We start from the raw sequence: 25324 nt of genomic DNA, 5'->3' as shown, positions 1-25324 counted from the left end.
GCTTATAATTTGCATCATCGATTTGTGACTGTGGCCATTCATATGTATATTACAGTGTCTTTGTGTGTGTTGTGAATAGCATATGCTATGTGCGTCTCTGTTAGACTGTCATCATTGGATCAGCTTTACCATCCAATGTGTGAAGCTATCCGGATCTGTTAGTGTGAAGATGTACAATAGGTCTTTAGTGAGGTGACACTTTTGGACTCTATGTCTTTTTTATCTTCTTAGGATGTGTTGTGTTCAGCCTGGATAGACTTGATCTATTCTAGGTGATGATGATGTGAGGGTGTAGTGATGGAGGAGTGTGTTCAGTGTTCATGTCTAGGAGATGGGTGGAATCTAACCTTTAATAATTGTGTTGTAAATTTAGTTCCAGTTCTATACTGGGAGACCATGCTTAAACTGTATAGTGATGTGCTATTGTGAGATGTTAATGGCCTCTTGAAGTGTCTTTTCACCCATCTCCCGAGTCTCAGGTTATGTTCTAACAATCCCGCTGTCCTGGCCCTGATGCAGGTTGGGTCCGGCCCATCCTGGCATCCGTCCTTCAAGGAATTGCAGTAATACACCTGAGACAGAAACAAATGCAGAGAGAATCAACAGTTTCAAATTCAGACATGTGGAATTATTTTCCTTTCTCCATTATCATGTCCATTGCAATTTTAATTCCAGTTGTCACATGAAACCGAGTGTCATTGATCAGGTCTGAAATATTGCTGTTGTTTCAGTGCAGTGTGTGACACCTAAAAGCTGCTCTTGCAGTGGAGCCTTCACAGTCTGCCGTGTCATGAGCATTAGAGCTCTCAGTTCTGCTGGGGAAAATTTCTGGATTAACCAGAGGTTTTCTCACTCATATTTTTATGAGATCAAATGGGTCGATGCCCATGGCTTTATTTCAAAGTTGCTCTCTTTACAGGCAGATCTGTGGGCAGAAATTAGTTCACCTGTTTCGGTGTTGCCTGCTTAACATTTGCTTTTTTGTGGTGTAATTCACACAAGTGCAGATCTCTTGTGACATGCAAAAGGCTGTGATACTTCTGTTCCTTGTAAATTTACTTCTCTGATCAGATTCAATTTTAGTCGGTGCATCCCAGTTAAGGATGATTTGGTTTGCTATTACCTGTGCCACACTTCTAGTTGTGTTTTTTTAAAGGCAAAAAATAAAAGCGCATCCCCTCCCCTTTTGGCACTGGGAAGCAGGCCAATGAAATCGAATTGTAAGGATTAAATGTCACGAACCATAATATAATGAGCACAATACGTACATTGAACTTATTTTTGATGAATGTACATAATAGTTAAAGACACCTGATATAAAGTGTGACTTGTTTAATTCTTGTGTTGCAGCTTACCTCTCTTGTAAGCATCTTTGGATAGAAGCGTCTGCTAAATGAAGGACTGTAATTTAAATGTAAATGTAAACATGAATGCGAATGAGTTCTGGTGGCCGGATTAAAGCCAGCACATCCTGATGCCTGGTCTTTGAGAATGAAAAAGCTATTTATTTAAGTTTGATCTCAAGGGTTTGTAATGACAGAATTTACAAGATTATTAAGTCGTTGAAAGACAAAACATTAGCTTAAGACACCTAAATATAAAGAGCTTTAAATGTATAGTAAAAAGATAATAACTTGACAGAATTCAGTTTTTTTTATAGCGCATTTCTGAAAAAACACTCGACTGATTCAGTTAATATGAGTACAGCTAGCAATGACTACAAATTAGGAAGACATTTTGTCTTGTTATTATTTGGCCTCTTTATTAAAAGAAAAGCATAATTTCTGTGTCGATTGTTAATTGTTGTTTTCAATGAAGTGAGACATGAGTTCACAATAACACTTTAGTTTTATAAATTCATAGACATAAAGTCATATAAAGCCTCAAGATCTAATGCTGGCAATTATATTATGGTTTAATTTGCCTTTACCAGAGCCATTTATACTGCAATGGCTGTATAATGCCACGCTCACCTGTTGGTTGCAGATTCTCATGCACAGTGTACAGATAGCAAGTCTTTCTCATGACAGAACTGCTACTTTACTGTGATTAGAGCTCTATTAACCCCGTCACATCTCATTTACATCATGTCAAATGTTTACTGATCGGTCTAGATGCACTAACCCTCTGTACACTTGTGAAGCCCACCAGGCTTACACCAGATAACTCAAATCTAGAAAGATGGACAGAAAATATTGTAGCAGAGCAGTGAAAATGCAAAATAAACAGTGTAAATGGTTGAAGACAGGGCTACATTTCTCACCATAACATAACTATCCCCGTCAGCAATATGGCTCTGTTACAAAACTTAGACATACTGCACTGTTGTCATACTTAACAATCTACGAGATACAATCAAGAGATAATTCACCCAAAAATTTAATTTCTGTCCTTTAATTTTTTCACCCTCATGTTGACTTTCAGTGGAGGGACTGAAATCTCTCAGGTTTCATTAAGAATATCTTAATTTGTGTTAGGATTTGAATGACATGACGGCAAGTAACTGATGACAGAATTTTCGTTTCCGGGTGAAACAAATTTCTTGGGTGAAAACAAAAACCCAAATATGTGTTTTTCACATAGCTTGATGCATTAAATTCTACATACTGTAAATATAAAAAGATGCATGTGCCACTACCTACAGTAGATTTGTGTGTTTAATGACCTTTTCACACCAAATGAAACTAAACGAAAATGTAAAAACGAATCACAGGTTGAAGATCTGCCACCTTTGAACACTCATTAACACTTTAATGTCTGACATATGAAATCATAGTAAGAAAATGAAACAATGGAAGTGGAATGAACAATTTATCAAACCTTTTTCAATGCAATACAATACAATGCAATACAATGATGACTGAGAGATGAACATATAAACGTTCCTCATAAGACTGATGGATCATACTTGATAATCACATTTGAAAAATGTTTTTTTTTTTTTAAATGATGTATGCATAATCGAGTAATGCTAAGTTTCTGCACTCCAGTAAGTGTTCATATTGAAATATCACTAACAATATCAAAGTAATTCTTACGTTTACTTTATAAAAATCAGTAAAGAGACTGTGAAGCACAAGCTAAAGGGGAACACTAAACTGAGACTACCGATCAGACTACAGAAGGTTAGAGGCCTGTGCATTAAATATGATACAGTAGTCTTTATGGGGTTAACATGTTGCCTACATAGGCAACTCACGGTTTGGAAATAGAGACCGTTTCGCCTGATAAAAACGTTGGTTATGAAGTCAATATATGTGGCTGTTTTGTTTTTCAGGAGGGAATTTGTGATGCGCTGCTGTTTGATAATATGTAACATTAATTTTCTTTATAGATAATAAAGGAGTGATGATTTTTTCCCCACTGCATTGTTTGGTTTATGTCATAAAGTGAGTTGGACTGTGTTTGTGGTTTTCCCTGTAGAAATATAAGCCGGGCAGATGTGATGACATCCTGAAGTGGAAGCCGCCCAGCCACAACTCTGTCGATTTCAGACTCAAGATCACCAAAGTCGGCGGGGAGGGGTGAGTCATCGTCGCCATGGCAACTGCGTTCACTACGCGCCCATCAATGCCAAACATCACAACACATCCGTACAAACTTCCTCAACTCACACGGAGACAGAGACATCCAGGTCACGCGTGTATTTCTGGAGGATTTCTCATGTGTGCTGTCTTTGTCTCTATGATGTGTTGAGCAATTATGAAAGTCACATGCAGGTGGTTGAAGCATTAGCAACTTTTCGAGTCGCCACTTTTCGGAACATTATATGCACTAAAATATGATTTGTGAGGCCCGTTCCTGAACAGACTGGTGACTTTGATTATGTGCGGCTTGACATTTCTTTCATAAAGTGTGAGTTCTCTAGCGTTCCTCTTTTACGCCTCTCTCTTTCCATCTGTCCAGACTACAGGCATTACTGTCCTCAAATGAGCTTATCTTTAGAATGCAGGCGATCCAGAGGGAGAGCCCTGACCCTTCTGCACAAACAAAGCCACTGTTTTTGTTTTACTCGTGTGTAAATCCTGTGAAGAACTTGTCCAGCTTATATTTCACTCCAAAAATCAAAAGAAAAAAACAACAACAAATTTTGTGTTAGAATAAGTTTTTTATAAGGACAATTGAGCATGTTTTTTATTTCCCACAAATGCACGACACTGTAATTTTAAAATAACAATATATTTATATTTTGATTTACAACATTTAATTTATGCTGATTTTGAAGTGCACCTATTATACCATTTTAAAGGTTTCTAATTTTGTTTTGGAGTCTCTTACAACGCTTTTTCAATGACTCTCAAACAACGCAATGGATGAATCAATCTCTCTAAACCCCTACTTTCCGTGAGCCTGCTCTGCTCTGATTGGTCAGATGGCTCAGTCTTTTGTGATTGGTCAGATGGCCCAGTCTGTTTATATTGGTCTACTCTGCTCTGATTGGTCAGATGGTTCAGTCTTTTGTGATTGGTCTAATCTGCTCTGATTGGTCAGATGGCCCAGTCTGTTGTGATTGGTCTACTCTGCTCCGATTGGTCAGATGGTTCAGTCTGTTGTGATTAGTCTAATCTGCTCTGATTGGTCAGATGCCTCAGTCTGTTGTGATTGGTCTACTCTGCCCTGATTGGTCAGATGGTTCAGTCTGTTGTGATTGGTCTACTCTACACTGATTGGTCAGCTGGTTCAGTCTGTTGACATTTAGATCCACACAGAGATTTGAGAAGCAGTGGTCAGAAGTTTATCCTGTTGTTGTATCGCTGTGGCCATTTCTCACATCCTCATCCTTTGGAAGTTCTTACAAGGAGAATTAGCCTTTTCAAAGCAGAAAACGGTCTTCTTAACATGAACACAACATGAACCAGCTGCGGTGTTTGAGGGTCAAATCAAACGTTGTTAGCAGGCAGCCAATGCAGACCATAGGCGAGCATTATGCTCATGTTACCGTTTTACGTATGCAGGTCACGGAAATGAGACTGAAATTCCTGACGACTCATATTGGCGGTTGAGAGTCGATTCTTTCTTTTGGTAGACAATAACTTTATCGTGCACTTTCGATTTTACAACTTTGCAGACCGTTTACATTCACAAACAGCTCTATTACACACTGCATGAAAGGTAATATTCAAAAAACCATAATAGGGGCACAACATTTTTATTGCAGTAATGGGAATCTTATAATCATCGACAAGTAGGAGATCTGGATGCAATGCAGTGGTGAGGAAATGTAATATATATATACATTTTTAAACTTGACTAGAACTTGTTTTCATGAGGTTCATTCATATATTGTAATGCTTGTTTGTGTTTTGGTATTGGAATTGGATAATCCTTGTGTGTAATGTTCTGCCTTGAGGAAGGTACACGCTAGATGTGTTCTTGCTAAGCAGTGCAGTGGAATGGATCAGAACAACGGGTATTCGGGACATGTTTTAGAAATCAGGCTTGACATCTCCAACTGTCCATAATTAAGATATTATTGTGGCATATTACTATTACGACATTGCTGCAGGCAAATTTGGAACAGTTCAAGGAACAAAAACTATAAACAACAAAACGATTTCCAGAATGTTAGAGAAACAATAATCATTTGAGTCAACCATACTACATTTTCATGGCATCATTTCATGGTTCAAAATCCCCTCTTCCAATTTCTCTCATGCCTCCCTTGTCTCCCCAAAAACACCATAATCCACAGAAAAATACAATATTTTTATGATAACCTTGCCCATAGAAGTCTGTTTTAAGGAAGATTAATTTTGTTCAATGTAATGAGACAGTGTCTTTGAAATAATTGTTTTGAAGCTTATTGATGGTAATTTGTCTAGTGTGTAACAGAATTTTACATTAAGCTTTGCAGTTATAAAGAAAAGGTTTATTTATAATCTTGCAGATAATAAATGCTGTCTGCGGATAGGACATTAAATCCAGAATCTAATTGCAAACTGCAAATACTGTACTGCACAGCAGAATGGGAAAGAACACAAAGAACCTCAGCGGTCATTTGCTGTGTTACTTTGCCAAATGTTTAAATAGAAAAACAATTGAAAATGCATGCAGTATAAAGATAACACAAAGATAACAAAAACATGCTCTGCGTGCTTTCCATCATGCTCTTAGAGTATGAGGTTAAGAGTTCACCTGTCCAGTGCCAGATTCTGCACAACACTTTTGTCGAATTTAAATGCCTCAAGATATGCATCTGTGTATTCAAGGATATAGCTTTCATTTAATAATAATGTTATTGCGCTTTCTTTCATTTCACATTATCCATCTGGAAAGGAGGCTAGAATGCTTTTTCTGCTCAAACACACCAAAAATGTAGTTTCTAAACCCTGAGGCAAATACACAGTTGTTACTGTATACTCAGTGTCCCGCCCCCACACTCTTCTCATTGGTCTATTGGCGTAAAAACTGACTTGGATGCCCTACGCATTATTAAAAGACAAGCCATTTTATCAACTATGGTAGCTATGGAGAAAGACGCTCGTCTGACGCATGTATACGTAGAGCAGAACTTAAAAATAGATCAGACAGAACGCATGAATTGAGTCTTGACTCTTGGGGCAAAGATGGATTTATAAGGCAGCTTGCAAAAGCGTTTTAAACTCACAAACAAAATATCTATGCTGTTATAAAATAAAAAGAATGGTAACACTTTAGTTCAGAGTCCAATTCTCACTATTAACTAGTTGCTTCTTTTTCTTTAACCAGGAAATAAAAGTCTTGAGATCTCTTTTACATGAGGGTCCTGGCCAAAATAGAGGCACCACACTTAATAAAAAGATATGTAAAGGACAAGTTTGGTATTTTACACTTAAAGCCCTGTTTTAAGATTGTTTCTGATGAAATAAAACAGAACAATTTGAAATTTGGACAAATGCTGCTGTCCCGAGAATTTTCGGTCTCTGTGGTAGCAGCACCCCACCTCCAAACACCTGTTGGGAAGCTTCTTTTGCAGCGATTTTTGTGTGAGCTTATCAGTGAACCCCCCAGACCACTCGGTGAGTTTCACGTCTTTGTAAACTAAAGTTTAATGCATTTTATGAATGATTGTTCCAGTGCCCCTATGAAACCATTGTAGAGGTGGGGGGATCCTAAATTCTCGGGACAGGAGCATTTGTCCAAATTTCAATCTTAACCGTTCTATTTCATCAGAAACGATCTTAAAACAGGGCTTTAAGTGTAAAATACCGAACTTGTCCTTTAAACATAAAACTCATACATAATTTTACATATACAAAATGTACACATATCCCTTAATAATTATAAATTAATTTAGAGAGAACAACTCTTTAAAGTACCATTTATCGTAACTGGTTCCAATGAAACGGAGCAGCACAACTAAACACCCTTTTACCTATATTTTTATGGACTTACAGGATATTAATTAAAAAAAGAGTTCTTTACACCTTTTTGAGTGGCATTCTTCTGTGAATAAGAGGGAAGCAAACCCAGAATCATTTTATAAATAAATATGTACCAGTCCTTAAGTACGGGATGACAATGCAGGCCATCCAACCCGACATACGGTAAACAATAATGGTAATGGCTTTTGAATAATTAATATCACAATAATCCAACACTGACAAGAAAATAGCAGCTCCTCCTTGCTTCAAAAGAAAGACTTCACTCAAAAGAAAAAGCCCAATTTCCACTTGATTCTGATGACCAAATAATTGCGCATGTAAACGTTTCTACATCATCATAAGGATTTTACCCAGTGGATAATTTTCTCTAAGCTTTGATTAACATGTTTAAGGTTTCCCAAGCTTTTTTTTTTTCTTTCCTTTTTGTCCAGCGTGTATGTTAAATATATATTTTGTGAAAGCCGATGGGCAGTGTGTGTCAAGGAAGCATCATAGAGTCCTGTCTTTCCCACAGCAGATGTGCCAGCGAGCACTGAGGTTATTAGCGGGGTTACTTCCCTGCCAGGAAACTGAGAAAGATGACATCTCCACTCTCCTCCCACACACAGATCTCTCTCTCTCTCTCCCTCTCTCTCTCTCTATCTGTGAGTGTTGTTCCCTCTCACCATGCCCTCTATATTTGTCGAGAGCTTTGAAATGAGATGGGTAAAATAATACAAGAACCCCTGACTCTTTGCATAGACTGAATGCTGGAGAGCGGTAATGAGAGCACCTTGGTTTCATTTGGTACAATTTTTAAGGAAATTAATTTGTTCGGTTTGAAAACAGATAAACATTTCATTAGTCTAGCTGCTTCACAAACACGCATCATGTGTTAAAAGCAGCAGAAAGAATTCTTTCAGAACATGTCCCTGATATATTAAGGGGAAGATGAATTACAAGTCTTAAATTCATTGAAAAGACAACCTTAAAGGTGCAGTAAGCGATTTTTGAAAAACGCTGTTGAAAGTGGATCGGACCGAACACCACAACACACTTGTAGCCAATCAGCTGTAGGGGGTGTGTCCACTCATGATGGGAGGAGAGCAAGTGAGCCAATCAGCTGTAGGGGGCTTGTCCACCCATTATGGGAGGAGACAGAGTGAGCCAATCAGCCGTATGGGGTGTGTCCACTCATTATTGTAGCAGAGAGAGTGAGCCATTTTGTCGTAGGGGCGTGTCCACTCATTATGGGAGGAGAGAGAGTGAGCCAATCAGCTGTAGGGGACCTGTCCACTCATTATGGGAGGAGATAGAGAGCCAATCAGCCGTAGGGAGCGTGTCCACTTAATATGGGAGGAGAGAGAGTGAGCCAATCAGCCGCAGGGGGTGTGTCCACTCATTATGGGAGGAGAGAGAGTGATACAATCAGCCGCAGGGGGGGGTGTCCACTCATTATGGGAGGAGAGAGATTGAGCCAATCAACCGTAGGGGTGTGTCCACTCATTATGGGAGGAGAGAGATTGAGCCAATCAACCGTAGGGGTGTGTCCACACATTATGGGAGGAGAGTTAGCCAATCAGCTGTAGGGGGCGTGTCCACTAATGATGGGAGGATGGAGAGTGAGCCACTCAGCAGTAGGGGGCGTGTCCACTTATGGAAGGAGAGAGAGTGAGACAGTCAGTCGTAGGGGGGCGTGTCCACTCATGATGGGAGGAGAGAGAGGGAGATTTGAAGAAATACTTTAGATGGCTGAAATACATTATTAAAGAGAAAAGTTCAGAGGAATATCATTGGAAAAAGAAGGGTTATGATCAGGCAAGAGCTTTAGGACCTGTGTTAATATCAGAAAAGCTTTCCAGCACTTTTGAGACTGAAGCGGCAGGGCATGAAAACAGATGCAGAGGTTGCGTTCTTTCTGCTCCATACGCAAATAACATATTGGTTTTGATTTGTGCTTCCTTGTTTTTCATTTGTCATCTTTGCTTTATTTTTCGCGAAGCATTTTTTTTTTCTATGATAAAAGAGACAAATGCTTGTTCGTGCATTTAGGATAAAGGGAGGGGGCGTGTTTGTTTGGGTTGATTTCAAATATGAACATGATAAAAGATAAAAGCAAACATGACTTTTAATAGGAAAACAAATGTTTTTGAAACATGAATAAGCAGTTTTGTTAATATATATTTCTAAGTTATACTAGAAGATTATGGCAAACTACTGCAGTAAGCAATTTCTGAGAATTGTTGAACACGGTGTAGAAAAAAAACATAGATATAGTGAGGAAACCTGTAGACCCTCATGACTGTGTGTCAAGGTCAATAAGTCTCTTAATATTTCAGATTTTTTGATGCATTAATGACAAGGTTACTTCAGGTTATATAATGTCCTTGGGTGCCTATCCAAAAGTCCAAAAGTAATTATTTTTTTAGGAAATTAGATTCAAATCTAAGATGAATTATACTATGAGTACATTCACATGAACATGAAAAATCATTCAATTTAAACTGTTTATTTATTTATTTACTTTTTGAGGAAACCATATGAACCCAACTTGAATACAGAGAGTACATTCATAAGAACTTGGTACATGTTTTGAACAGGTTTTCTCCTTTTCTTTATTGAGGACGCTCTTATTTGTCCTCATGCAAATGAGCGGTAACACACTACAGCAACTACCAATGATATTGCAGAGTGATCTGGTGACTGATAGGGTTGAATACAGTGGTAACCATTTAATCACTGTCAGTGTGAACAGGACTTTACGTTTGTGATCCGGCAGTTTCACAGATTGCGGTTGACATGCAGCCATCCAGTTCATCCAGTCTGTTGATGTCAGTGTTTCATGAATACATTTCACAGAATTTCCTCTGAAACATTATCATCAAGTGAATAAGACGACCAGATACTCCTAAATGTTTTTTTTTTTTTTTTTTTTTTTGAGCAGTCAACAGATGGTTGAGCTTGATGGTCTTAATTATTATAGGAAGAGAGCACTTCACATTTCAGCAGTTCACACATTGCTACACCATTTCTGGAAACAGTAATGACACCCCAGTGTGAAGTACACCTGCTGAAAGAGTAAGAGCAGAAAGAGACAGAGGACGTCAAACACACAAGCCGGATGAGCCTTTGTGGACAATCAGTCGCTTGAGGTTGAGGTCTGGTTCACACTGAAGTTGATTTCCAGTGGACATGTAAACAACTACATTGAGGCCCTGTCCACACGGAGACGCGTTTAGCTGTCTAAACAGCTAAACGTACAATTTTTTTATCAGATCGGCGTTCCGTCCAGACGGATCCGGCGTTTTGGGAGACTGAAACCGCTATTTTTTGAAACCGGGTCCCAGGGTGGATAAATCTAAAAACGACACCCTTGTGTTTTCGTGTGTACGGCCAATCCGTATATTTTGTGAAACGATGATGTCATCACCCCACGTGTCGACTAGTCAGACGCGCTAAATGAGTAACAACAACTGCGACTACTTGCTTGAGTTCATGCTTCAGAAGCTACTGAGCCTCTTTTATTTCTTTATTTATTATTTAGGCCTACTTTAATGGATTTTTATTTCTTTATTTTACTTCTTTATTTATTTATATTTCTTTCTTATGCTATGATGCTTGTATTTTGTCTGATTAAGACATTTCGTATTTTGTAGGGATGGGCATTTCAAGCAAAAATAATACTCGACGATCGCTGGGAATTATTTTATTATTATTCAAAAAACGCACCTCTGCCCCTCATGCTCACCAGTGACACGGCGTTCGCTCCGACATTAAATTTCTCTGTACTGTAGGCCTACATGTTGTAGCCATTAAAGAAAAGTTAGTTTCATATTTATGTTTAAATATTATGTTATTTTTTTCCATTTCATATATGTTGATTATATGAAAAGTGAACAGCGTGAGAAGCCTAATCATAAGATGTTCAATATCGAGACACATCATTTTGACCACTTCATTAAGTTTTGTTTTATATAAAGCCTTTCTTTAAAGTGAATTTCGTTTTGTATAAATTGTATCTTAATTCTAATCAATGTTTCATCAACCAATTTCCTGGATTTAATAAATAAGAAGCAAATATAGCAGACAATAGCCATCAGGACACGGAGGCGCCGACGCGATATAACTTGCATCCCACGTGAACTGGAGCTTGTCTCATAAATGAACAGAAACTCAGAAATATATCTAAGCTTGAAATGTCTACTTTTAGACAAACAATTCAAAAAGAAAAGAAAAGAAACAGACAACTCTTATAATCCGTATGAAGTGCGCATTTCTCTCACAATACTGCGAAGGTGGCGAGTCAGCATCATCACAGAAAACACTAGTTTATTAATAAACAATTAAAATGTCTCCTTGCTATATTTGACACATTCATAATGATTAGGCTATTTGCCGGTTCTTTGTGGCAAGCTTTATGCTTTAGCTAACTAATCGAATATCGTGACTCATCTCCTATTTTGTACCAGGCCATTTATGGTTTTTCATATTGTTCAATAAAGCTACTGTGTCCAATATTACATACTGTATATTATTGTATAAAGCGCAAAAGGTTTATGCGCAAGTCTTCTTCTCTGTTTTTAGTGTATCTGTGTCAGAAATACAGTGCCTCATACTGGTCTGGCATGTATACTACATCGGTTTGAGTCTGTTTCAGTGGTTTCGTGTGTACGCAGATATTTCTTGAGACGGCGCCGTGTTTAGCCTATGGAATTTTTTTTAGAACGAGGAAAAAAAAGATTGGATAGGGAAAGCTCTGGCTTCGTGTGGACATGGCCTGAGTTTCATTATTTGACAAAAAGCTGTGAGGTGATATGCATTTCAAAGGGACCAAACAAGCGCTCAGTAACAGAGGCAAAAAACAGTCTCAGTGTTTCAGGATGCTCCAGATATACTGCACCATTAGCTTGACTGGCAGGCAGTGCTTTAGCCCTCAGTGTCAGGGTTTGGATCCGGTCTCCTCCCCGGTGATTTACTACTATTTTGGATGGTAACACATTTTAGTGGGCGTGTGCGTGTGAACAGCTGGGACCATTATAGACCTCCGGTGATGAGAGGACAGGCCTGCAGTGTCCTACAGTCTGTTTGTAGGGAAATTAAAGACAAAGAAAACATTTGCAATGATCATTGATTCTAATTCTGAATCCATTTCCAGTGCTAATTTCTTCATTTTTCAGTCAGATGAATCATTTAGAGTAGATTGTCAGCTTTCAGATGAGATGTCAGGTATGATGTGATCATTTCATTTGAAGTCCAGTATTATAGCTATCAATATGCAGATTAATATTGACTGACAAAAGCCCCCAAATGAGGATAATTTAAAGATGTTACATATGTGGGTGTGGTATACAGACATAAAAAGACTTTTGTTGTATTTTTTATCATTGATCATTTGACTATCACTTTGTTTTGTTTACCGTCCAAATATGGGTCTGGAAGGCAAAAGTAGTCCAACTGTTTAATTAATTGATCTGTGTGTGTTTGTTAATATACAAAGCTAAATGTGAATATTCTCACCAATATTTAAAATGTTACAAAGTTTTCAATTTCATTTAAATTTTGTTCTTTCGAACTGTATATTTAACAAATAGTCCTGAAAAAGAAGTATCATGCTTTCCACAAAATATTAAGCAGCTGGAATGTTTTTATCATTGATAATAATAATCAGAAATGTTTCTTGATCATCATATCAGAATGATTTCTGAAGGATCATGTGACACTGAAAACTGGAGTAATGATACTGAAAATTCATCTTTGATCACAGGAGTAAATTACATTTTACAATATTACAATAGAAAACATTTATTTTTGTATTTAATATTTCACAATATTACAGTTTTATTGCACTTTTGATCAATTAAATTTGGCCTTTGTGATCATAAGAGACTTATTTCAAAATAATTAAAAATCGTTCTAACCATATCCTCTTTAAATATATTAGGGCTGTCAAGCGATTACATTTTTTTAAATCTAATTAATTACGCAAATTTAGCTGAGAAATTACCCCCAAAAGATAATATAAGCTATAAAAATACAAAAATAAAAATATTAAGAATATATTTTTAAATCTCTAAAATATTATGTGGATTTGGTATAACAACTTATATCGACAATTAAAGTGAATCCCACAAGTCTAATATATACAGTTTATGAATTCATATGCGTGTTGATATTCTTTTTAAAATATCAAAGATTAGAGATTGATTATTTCGCACTCCTGACATAAATTAAGAAATGAATGCCAATGCAACCTAGTTTTATCATAAACAGTGGTCAAATATCAAACTGGAATCTTTAATCTCTTTAATGATATGGAGTTTTTCCCGTACAAGAGTGTGATCAAATAAAATTAATCAAATAGACATTACAAAAAGTAGCTTTAGAAAGAAACATTATATTTGATTCAACATAGAATTTATTACAAAAACTTTTAGGCTACAATGGCCATGAGGGAGAGTAAATTATGACAGAATTATAATTTTTTTAACTATTCCTTTAATGGTTTTTTTACTAATGTGGAATAGGAAATTATTTTTAAAAATAAATCTCTAAATAAGAAACTAAAACTGCCAGTAGGTAGTCATTAGTCATTAGTCTGTCAACACTGCTGTGTTGCTCAGAGACACACAATCGTTCTGCTGTGGCTTTATATGTAATATTTCCGCTGACAAAAACAGACAATATTGTGTCTAAAATATAAAACATTATTAACTTTATATTTATATATATTAAACTGTTGTATAAAATCAGGATCACATTTGCACTCATGCTATTCGGAACAAAAACAGCACTCGTGTGATATTGCTTAACTAGCCTATATCATATGATAAATATGAGACGAAAACTCTTACAGGAGCATTTTTGCCCCAATATCTTGAATTGTAGGTGCATATAACTGCATTCTATAGGCTTCATGCAGTGAGTTGTTGCCCTGCATAATCTGCGTCACCAATCAGCTGAATGAAGATGGCCTACATAGGTCTGGAGCGGGGCGGGTGTGTTAAATGCCTTCATAATTTTCACACGCTATTTTTTTCATAACTAATTCATTAAATGAATGTGTTAAATTGACATTTATTTATTTGATGTCATTCAGTGCATTCATTTCAGTGACTCGATCGGGCCAGTACTACATTTACCGTCATCCCATTCAAAGTCATTTTCGATGTTGATGTTAAAATCCTTGTCCTCAAAAACACTCCCTTCCGAACATTCCCACTCATATCCATAAAGCCCTCGGATCCTTATCCCGACTGTGAAAGTCTTCCAGGCACTTGTTATGAAGCCCAAATAATTGCAGGGCAGTATCGAAGGACATCCTCCATAGCAGAGCTGCTATTATTTCCCAGAATTACGCTGTCTTGGGGAATATCACATTGCTTGCTTTTCCGGATGTGAAATTTAATTTCGATGTTGATTTTGTCTCTTCCTCCAGGCTGATCCCGCAGATGGTGGGTCTCCTGTACGTGGGGAGCTATGACATGCCCTTTGCACAAATGAAGGTGAGAGAAACATTGGTTTGCTTCTTTGATAATTCCTTCTGTCAGCGTTCCCACCGCAAGTGCAGGCGCTGCTAAAGATAGTCATGTCATTTTCAAGTGTTCTTTACATGATGTGCTTTTAATTAATTGAGTCAGACAGGTGAACATTGTGTCACACACGAGGTCTTTACTGAAACACTGATCTTGACTTAGACTGCAGCTTGAGGCGTCATAGGTGCGCTCTTCACTCGAAGACTTCTGAAAAGTAGGCCTCTAAACAGGTTGCCTTTTTTGATGCATCACATATATCCTTAGTGGAGCTGGTAATCCCAGAATGCACTGCGGCAAGCTCAGTATAAGATGGAACATATTGTACAGAAACGTCTAAGCCTATCCTTGGTTCACCCTAAAATGAAAATTTCAAACTCGTAAGACTTTGGTTAATCTTCGAAAAACACAAATGAAGGTCTTTTTAATTAAACCTGAGAGGTTTCTGTCCCTCCATTGAAAGTCAAGTTAGCCAAAACTTAGGAAATCCCCCAAAAAAATTATATAAAGGTGTCATAAAACAAATTCATATGAATTTAGTGGTTTAATCCATGTCTTGATGATGAACAGATTCGATTTAGGCTTTTATTCACCTCTGCACAAGGGTACACAGTGCTAATCAAATTTTGTAAACATTGAAACTTGTGCGTGTCACTCTAGAACAAACCCCATTGGTTCTTGCGCATCACAAGACTGATTAAACCACTTGATTTATTATTGACAAATTTTTATGACGCCTTTATGACCTTTTTGGATTGTATAAGTTTTGGTTACCTGGACTATCAAATGGAGGTTTAATTGAAAATACCTCAATTTGTGTTTCCAAAGTCTTATGGGTTTGGAAGGACAAAAGGGTGAGTAAAGCATTTTCTTTTTTTGGGTAAAATAACCCTTTAAGCCTCATGAAACTGTCTATAAACAAGTTCTTAGCTACTGGGAACACTTCATTCAATTTGCTGATTTAGTGATGTTTTTGAAGATTTTTGCTCAACCCGTATTCAAGCAGTACATTAAAAGAGCTGTTACAAGGGGTGAAGATGTACTTTCACAGGATTCAAAATATCTTATAAGTCATTGTGTTTTCTCTAGAAATTAAAAAGTCGGTTGTTGTCTAATCAAAAATGTGAACATTTATAGGGATCTTAGTGTAATAGTTTTGTATTTGTATAATGTAATCTTTTTACTTTTTGCATTAACCTGCCGGACTACAGATGAAAATTAGCCATCCTGGCTAAATCTGACACATTTTACTGTATTTCCCATAAATACTAATAAAAAGGAGAGGGAGGAATGGAAGATGAAGTGAGAGAAGCCCTGATTATAAAAACATTAATTTAGTGTAGAAATGTTGAGGATTATTTCACCTATATTTGCATGTTTTTATAGTTGTCAAATTACAGAGTTAACAACATGCTAATGCCAACTTTATTGGAATCAGTTGTGAGTTGATTCTGCCATAAACTTTAACTTAACATAAAGACCATTATTTTGTCAGATGTCTATGTTCACAAATCTCAAGTGTTTGTCTCAAATCCCAGTCTAGTTTCTTTTTTGAAAATAGTTTATTTTTATCTTCACCTGGCAAGAAACCCATTAAACAACATTTAGGCTTTTTTTTTTACTGTCTCTAAAATGCACACTTAATAGTAAATGAATGGGGGTAACCATGGTAACTGGTATTTGCTCATTCATAACTGATTTGTTTCCTTCACTCTAAACCACGTACGATGTGCTGCTCACTGTGTCTCTACCTTCGTTTAACATGTATTAGATTATTCTGTTTATTTAGCATGCGTTGTGTGATGAAATTTCCACAGGCGGACTAGCAGTTTTTATAGACTAGGACATGAAAGCAGTTATTGGCATTGTAGGAAATCAAATGACCCAGGCAAGAGTCCACATGATGTCCAGTCAGTCAATCAAGCTGCAAGAATATACTAATGGTTTGGCATGTCATTTCATATGATTGAAAAAGTGTATTTTTATTTAACGTGTGTAAACGTGACCTCTATTTCTATTAGTTGTGGCTGGCTACATTGTCCACTGATCCTGACTAATAATTGTTTCACAGTTTGAGTGAAATAAACACGCAAAAAGAAAACCACACAGTAACAACACGTAATATTTTTCCTTGTGAGCTGTGGGTAAAGAGACTCTGCAGAACAAATAATGATGAACAGAATAGACCAAGGTATCTGAGTTAGCACGTAGCATCCTTAACATTCAACACACACTATAGCCCTGTTCTGGCGGTAATTGTTTCTCATGGGGTCGTATAGTATTTTCAACATTTACAGGGGCTAGTCTGTGATTTTATTGCCGTCCGAATCCAGAATATCAGTATTTTTCTCCCACAAATGCCCGGCCGAATTACCTACTGTTTTTTTTTTTGGCAAACACCAAGGTTGTGTTGTGATTTAATTGCTGTCCGAATCTCTGAGTTTACAAGAAGAGATCAATTAATAATTTACTGTTTAAATCCTTTTTGACCACTGCTGACCACCGTACGATAACTGGTGCGCTTCACTGTAAGTTGGATGCATTTTAAATATCTACCCTACACTTTTTTTACTGAAATGCAAGAAAGTATTTATAAGAACAATATTTCATCACTGCTCAAAGGAGCATGTAAACATTTGAAATGGGCCGCTATTAACTTTATTTCAGCTAATATCCATGTTTTTAAAATTACATCCATTATTTTGAGATAAAATACAAGACTTGTATACAAAACTTGCTCGTCCATCGTGGATCTGAATGAATGAGTTTTATCACTGAGGTGAATTGCTCATTTATTTTTACGGACGTCCACATGAGAAACAATTACTGCCTGAACAGGGCTTTAGACTGACATTCAACAATCAGTTTTTAAGGACAGAGCTGCAGCCAACACCACACGATTTACTCGTGCCATGGTGCATGCTGGGAACAGTCCTGTTTAACACCTAGTAAAGTGAACTTATGTGTGCTGTTATTGTACAATTAATTGCGCAGCTGTACATTGTGCTGTATAATACAAGCAAATATCGTTTATAAATGATAAAGAAATATTCATTGTATTCAAATTTCACTCAATAATGAAATCTGAGAGGAGGCAGAGAATAGAGCTCCACTTTATTTCACCAAGGTCCTCCCTGTTGGACCTCGCCACTGAAGCGGCCGCATGAAAAAAAAGCGGACAAAAGACTCATACTGGGTGAGTTGTGGCACCCAGTTTCAAGAAAATAGCCATTTCTCCTTGTTATATATACAGGTCCTTCTCAAAAAATTAGCATATTGTGATAAAGTTCATTATTTTCCATAATGTAATGATAAAAATTAAACTTTCATATATTTTAGATTCATTGCACACCAACTGAAATATTTCAGGTCTTTTATTGTTTTAATACTGATGATTTTGGCATACACATCATGAAAACCCAAAATTCCTATCTCAAAAAATTAGCATATCATGAAAAGGGTCTCTAAACGAGCTATTAACCTAATCATCTGAATTAACTAATTAACTCTAAACACCTGCAAAAGATTCCTGAGGCTTTTAAAAACTCCCAGCCTGTTTCATTACTCAAAACCGCAATCATGGGTAAGACTGCCGACCTGACTGCTGTCCAGAAGGCCATCATTGACACCCTCAAGCAAGAGGGTAAGACACAGAAAGAAATTTCTGAACAAATAGGCTGTTCCCAGAGTGCTGTATCAAGGCACCTCAGTGGGAAGTCTGTGGGAAGGAAAAAGTGTGGCAAAAAACGGTGCAAAATGAGAAGAGCTGAACGGACCCTGAGGAAGATTGTGGAGAAGGACCGATTCCAGACCTTGGGGGACCTGCAGAAGCAGTGGACTGAGTCTGGAATAGAAACATCCAGAGCCACCGTGCACAGGCGTGTGCAGGAAATGGGCTACAGGTGCCGCATTCCCCAGGTCAAGCCACTTTTGAACCAGAAACAGCGGCAGAAGCGCCTGACCTGGGCTACAGAGAAGCAGCACTGGACTGTTGCTCAGTGGTCCAAAGTACTTTTTTCGGATGAAAGCAAATTTTGCATGTCATTCGGAAATCAAGGTGACAGAGTCTGAAGGAAGACTGGGGAGAAGGAAATGCCAAAATGCCTGAAGTCCAGTGTCAAGTACCCACAGTCAGTGATGGTCTGGGGTGCCATGTCAGCTGCTGGTGTTGGTCCACTGTGTTTTATCAAGGGCAGCAATGCAGCTAGCTATCAGGAGATTTTGGAGCACTTCATGCTTCCATCTGCTGAAAAGCTTTATGGAGATGAAGATTTCATTTTTCAGCACGACCTGGCACCTGCTCACAGTGCCAAAACCACTGGTAAATGGTTTACTGACCATGGTATTACTGTGCTCAATTGGCCTGCCAACTCTCCTGACCTGAACCCCATAGAGAATCTGTGGGATATTGTAAAGAGAAAGTTGAGAGACGCAAGACCCAACACTCTGGATGAGCTTAAGGCCGCTATCGAAGCATCCTGGGCCTCCATAACACCTCAGCAGTGCCACAGGCTGATTGCCTCAGTGCCACGCCGCATTGAAGCAGTCATTTCTGCAAAAGGATTCCCGACCAAGTATTGAGTGCATAACTGAACATAATTATTTGAAGGTTGACTCTTTTTTTGTATTAAAAACACTTCTTTTATTGGTCGGATGAAATATGCTAATTTTTTGAGTTAGGAATTTTGGGTTTTCATGAGCTGTATGCCAAAATCATCAGTATTAAAACAATAAAAGACCTGAAATATTTCAGTTGGTGTGCAATGAATCTAAACTATATGAAAGTTTAATTTTTATCATTACATTATGGAAAATAATTAACATTATCACAATATGCTAATTTTTTGAGAAGGACCTGTATATAGAGAGAGTTTTGTTCATGAGTCCAAGTCAAGTCTGATGTAGAGCATCCCAAATAATTAGATTTCCACAAGACAGGGCACATCTGAACTGAAGTTGCAGTTGCATCACTAATGGACCTGCTATTTAACGAGATCGTTTTAACAATCTTGTTAAAGTCATTGGTTCTCTTAAAAAGAGGTATATGAACCGTATAAAAATGCTTGACTCATGAATATTAATTATGTGATAGTCACACCTGATTGGTTGGTGAATAGGCAGTAGTCGTAGTATTTGCATGTTGTCGATACAACCTTGTTTTGTTTGCACTCTTAAAATATAATGATGATTTGCCAAAATGTGGTTGGAGGAGCTGTGATGCCCCCGACTGTTACTTTCATTAAATTGATTTACTTTTGTATTGTCGACTACCGTATTATCATTACAAACCATGAAGGTGTTTGGCAGGCTTTAGCTGTAATGGAGTGGATTTGGCTGCTTTCGGCATCGTGTGGAGTTTGTAAATGCGTGCCAGGACTTCAAGAGGGTGACCGGGGTGTTATGATGGTCCCATCCAAAACTAACGGGAGCATCATGTTCTGTGCCAGACGAAAGCCGAACAACATCCCTGGATCTGCGCCACCGTTGTGCGTGTGTAGTTGTGTGGGGTGTGAAAGCGTGCACTGAATCTTTGGCCAGACGCCTCTATTATATTTGGCTCTGTTATGCCAAGCCGGAGACTGTTAAGTTGCCCGTGTTTGCGTTCTCTCAGCGACGGCAAGGCAGGACGCGTCTGATGCGTGAAAAGGTACCGTACCACCAAAGGTTAATTGATCTTTGAATATTATTGTGTGTGAATGTCAGTACTGAAATGTTCAGCTTCCCCTCTGTGCTCACAGATGCCCTTCACTGTTGGATGGTGAGGATATTTACTCATCCCATCATGCCAATAGGCCCAGAAGGGGGCGGCTTTACTGCCAGCTCACGTCCTCCTCCACACACCAACCTGCCGCGCTTTACTGAGGATCGAGTCTCTTTATCTTTGAGATATTCCTTTCTCTCGCTTACTTGGGCCAAACACGCTCCTGTTTTCTTAAGGTCTTTGTGAAACTGTCATGTATTGAGACATCTGTGTTGTGGCAGTAATTACACATCACGCGTCGGCAGTTACTTTACAACCTACAAAAATTGTCAACATTTTGGTTGGTGGTTAGCAGGCAAGCTGCAGAGAGATTGGATATTTGTATCCATCCCGTTTTCGTCTCCCGACACTGATTCCCTCTCCTCCTGCATCATTTCTTGTAGTGGTCAACAAATAAACTTTTTTAACAGATGCAATACAACTTAATGAAGTCAAATAAAGCAGTAATTTTTCGCAAAATTCACTGTTGAAAACCAGAAAAACAATGCTGTCAGAAGACTTTGTAATGAATCAAATTGTAATGAATCCAGGGGTGTCCAAACCTGCACATGGAGGCCCGACATCCTGCAAAGCTTGACTCAACTTGCCCCAACACAAGTTCCTGACAGTGTCTTGTGATCCCGAAGCCCTTGATTAGCTGGTTCAGGTGTGTTTAAAGGGGTGGTATAATGCCCTTTTCACAAGATGTAAAATAAGTCTCTGATGTCCCCAGAGTGTGTATGTGAAATCATGTGATACCCCACAGATATTTTTTTTGTTGTTTTAAAATTGTGTCCCTTTAAATGCAAATGAGCTGCTGCTCCCAGCGTGTGTGTGTGTGTGTGTGTGTGTGTGTGTGTGTGTGTGTGTGTGTGTGTGTGTGTGTGTGTGTGTGTGTGTGTGTGTGTGTGTGTGTGTGTGTGTGTGAAAATTTCAAAAACTTTTAGTCTTTTATGTTCTAACCGGAGTTGGGCAAAGATGGAGAGACTCAAGAAGAAGTGACAACATGTAGAAGCAACAGGACTTTTCTGAATGTTTAGTTGATGAATGTATGTTGCTGATGTGGAGTTAACTATCTTCTACTCATTGATCAGCATATTTCGTGTAGTCTCTAGCCGTTTGTTGTAGTCCTTAAGTTATTTCTGTAAAAGAGAATCCCTTTGCTTTGAACTTTGAGTGTTGTAACTTTGCAGATGTTGTTTATGCTCAAACAGCAACATTACACACTAGCTAAAGCTAAAAAAGTGAAATCATAATCAACCACCCCTTAAATTGCTGTTGAAGCTAAACTGTATCAATTCAGGACTTCTAAAATATTAAATATTAAATATTAAAAAATATCTAAAATATTACTGAAATAAAATATTAACTCTTCAACAATGTGGTTTGTATACGTTTACAAGAATGTTTTTCGGTTTGAAAGATGCAACTGTGTAATCTCTTTCTCAAAATTGTTTTTTGCTCCAGATATCAAAGGACCTGAAACAGTACGATAATAAAATAATCGAGTGCACGTTCGTCAATAACACCTGGGTGTTCATGCGGCAGAGGGTTGACAAGAGCTTCCCCAACTCATATGACACAGCCATGGGTAAGATTCACATGAAGCTCAGTTTCTGTTTCGGTGACTAGATGAAACCACACTCTTAAGGCTAGAAGTACAGTCAAACCTAAATGTATTCCAGACATTCACTTCAACATTTCTCACATTATCACAGTTTATTCGCTATAGTTTAGAAAATGGTAATAGAAAATGAAAAGGAGTTATCAAATCAGTTGATATTTCACTGGTTTTGGCCATCCTTCTGTTAGACTGTTTCACAGATGAATTATGTTGAATATCTGTCAGCTGTTAAATTTAACTACACAATTAGATAATACCAATTTAGGTCAACCGATTACCAAGCAATGCTTAATTTTGTAAAAGGTTGCATTAGCAATTAAAGAAAAAACACTTCAGCAACACATGGTCTGGTCAAAGTTTCTGAATCCTTTGTGGTCCCAAATTCTTATCAATTTTAATGGTAGTCTCTGTATGAAGAATTTTTGAGTATAAGATGTCACAGTTTACTTTATTTTGCTATCCTAAATTACATAAATAAATTATAGTGTCCTGCACCCACTAGTAAAACAATATCAAAAATGATATCTGGTGTCTGAATAATTTTTGGTTTGACTGTATATACTCGCAAGCCATGCAATATTACTGAGTTGGATTTAATGTTTGCACCATTAAACCAAAGGTTATTATTCATATAGTTAGCTATGAACAAGCTGACAACTTGGCTTGCTCAGCAAGATTCTTTGAGGCAAACTTTGAGGTTTGTTGTTCTCACCTGTGTCCTGTTGTCCTTACAGCTGTGTGCAACAGCATCCAGCATCCCGTCACAAAGCAGATTCTCTTCGAGTTCCTGGACCGGTGCGCTCAGATGCAGTCCCGCAAGCACCCGGCCGACTCCGAACTGATGCCCCCCCCGCCCCCGAAGAAAGCCAACCACAGCATCCCGCAGTAGCGCACTGCCCACGGGGCACAACTCAACCAGTTTGATATTTTTTTATTCCCAAAATGTTCCGAAGCTCTGCCGGTCCACGCCGCAAGAGGAGAGACTTTTGTAGAACGTTGTGTTTTTTGGCCTGACTTTGGCTTATGATCTTGATGATGTTGACGATCTATTTAAAGACACTGTTGAGAGAGCTTGTTTCAACATTGAGTGCCGAGGCACGTTCTTATTTAAAAGAATAAAAATTCAAATGAATTGCATTGTTTTTCTTTTTTATGTTCTGTATTTGTTACAGGCGCTCCTTCTCTCTGCATTCTTTTGTTCTGCAGCTACTTTTTTTACTGAACAGAACAGTAAAATGTGCTTGATTGTCTAGATTCAGACCTGAAACACTGAAAACACTGTGGAAATTTCACCAGACCTGTAACTCTTAGCACTGATCAGTAAACCATAGGATCATGAGTGTTTTGTATGTCATGTTGCTCATTTGAAAATGTCGCCCAACCCTTTTTTCTCAGGTTTTGTTTCTTAAAAAATGCCAGGTGTATTTAAGTTTTCCTGGATCTTTTGGCTCATTGTTTTGGAGAAAGAAAAAATATTAAAGCAATAAATCCAAAAATAAAGAGTGCCAGGTGCCAGTACCTTCACATACAAAGCATTACATACAACGGATTGATACAAGATATTTCTGCTCAGAAATGATATATAGCCTCAGTTGAAATGGGTAAGACTCATACAACTTGTATTCTTGTGTCCGTATTGATTCTAGGTCATATGATACAAGGTCATTTTAGCTGAACTCAACATTGGATTTGTCGCAATTCTTGTTTTGTCATTTATAAGGATGTGTGAGCATCTCAGCGGTTGTCACTCGTAATTGAACTGTCACAGCTAAAGTTGATGGCATTCTTTATTGCTCTCACACGTCTCATCTAGTGTTTACAATATTGAAACCTGGTGTGCAAAGAGCAGATCCACACATCTGAGAAGAGCTGACATTATTCCCGTCTCTGGAGGAGTGAGTCACACCTGACATTCACGTCTTCCTCGCTTCTACAATAGTTTCCTCATAAGACAAACGAAGAAACGCGACAGGCTGTGTTGAGCTCATCTGCATGCTGAAGTGATTAGACCGTGATTGCAGCACATATTGCACTTCTGATGGATTTTCTGATGCCTCAAAAAGCTCATGATGAGAATGAAGGCGAGCATCGAGCAGCATCTGGATGATATAGAGGAATGCAGAGCGTAGTCGTTCATGAGATCAAAACCCACCCTATTAATAAATGTCTCTGGTCATTTTAATCAAAGGGCAAAAATCTTTGTAGACTTTGTAATGTAATAACTTTCTTATGTCCTTGTTACAGTGTGATTACACTAAGTACTGAGTAATGTTCAACAACTGCACTTACTGGCTTTGGTTTAAGGTTAGTTGCTTGTAATTTTGCATTATTTACTTTTATTACTATAGTAAGTACATGTAACACGTAATAAGGACATTATTATGATCCAGTAGGCAAATATATATTTGGCCATTAATTTAGGCTGCTGTTGAGAAATCTAAAATTTTGACAATAATTATTGCAGTAATGGCAGGTAAAAATACTTTTTTTTTTAAAGCATTAAGTTTTTCCTCATTAAATCGTATGATTAAAACATATAAAACAATCTGTCTTTCAGAAGTGATCATATTCCATTTAAATTGGTTTCACTAAATAATTAGGGATTGCAAAAAAAACTAACAAATAAAGGGATTCATGTGTGACAAATATGGATCCAAAGACATGTTTTTGTTAAGCCAAAAAAATCCAAAATCAGTAAGTTTTCATGTAGTTCTGACCAATGTCCATGTGTGCTTCTTTCATTCAAGTGCAAATACATGTTCAGTAGCCTGAGGTCGCAACTTTCAAAGGCTTACAGCAAACTCCCACACCACAACAACAACTGAAAATGAAGGAATAAATGCAGTCAGTGACTTCGTATGGTATCAAAAGAACAGGAGGAAGCTGAAACCTGCGCTCGCGGGCATGTTTCTCAAAGAGGAGTTTGCAGAGTGACGTTTAGTTTACTTTCTCAAAAGTGTGAGTGGGAACAATTTCAATTTAAATCAAGCGTTGAAAAATGTTGAACACAATACTGGCTAACTGCAAATGAGATATTTAAAGATAGTTGAGATAGTGTCGTTTGCTGTTGAAACGGCATGAGATGTTT

General features: G+C 37.8%; 1 protein-coding gene across 1 annotated transcript in view; it reads left to right on the top strand.

Annotated features, from left to right (window-relative positions):
• The window catches only part of rngtt (RNA guanylyltransferase and 5'-phosphatase), a 118615-nt gene extending 94879 nt beyond the window's left edge, over window positions 1-23736 (top strand). Inside the window, exons 13-16 of the mRNA XM_077219653.1 lie at window positions 3424-3524; window positions 14779-14845; window positions 22080-22203; window positions 22971-23736. Coding sequence (XP_077075768.1) covers window positions 3424-3524; window positions 14779-14845; window positions 22080-22203; window positions 22971-23125 — 447 coding nt within the window. The 3' untranslated portion in view covers window positions 23126-23736. The remainder of the gene's footprint in view (window positions 1-3423; window positions 3525-14778; window positions 14846-22079; window positions 22204-22970) is intronic.
• Window positions 23737-25324: the final 1588 nt, after the last annotated feature.

This window comes from Siphateles boraxobius, unplaced genomic scaffold (genome assembly GCF_051911475.1).
Source record: "Siphateles boraxobius isolate OS27281-9 unplaced genomic scaffold, OSU_SipBor_1 8, whole genome shotgun sequence".
Taxonomy (NCBI): Eukaryota; Metazoa; Chordata; class Actinopteri; order Cypriniformes; family Leuciscidae; genus Siphateles; species Siphateles boraxobius.
Note: the sequence above shows the minus strand (reverse complement) of the source record. Positions and strands in the feature narration are given on the sequence as shown.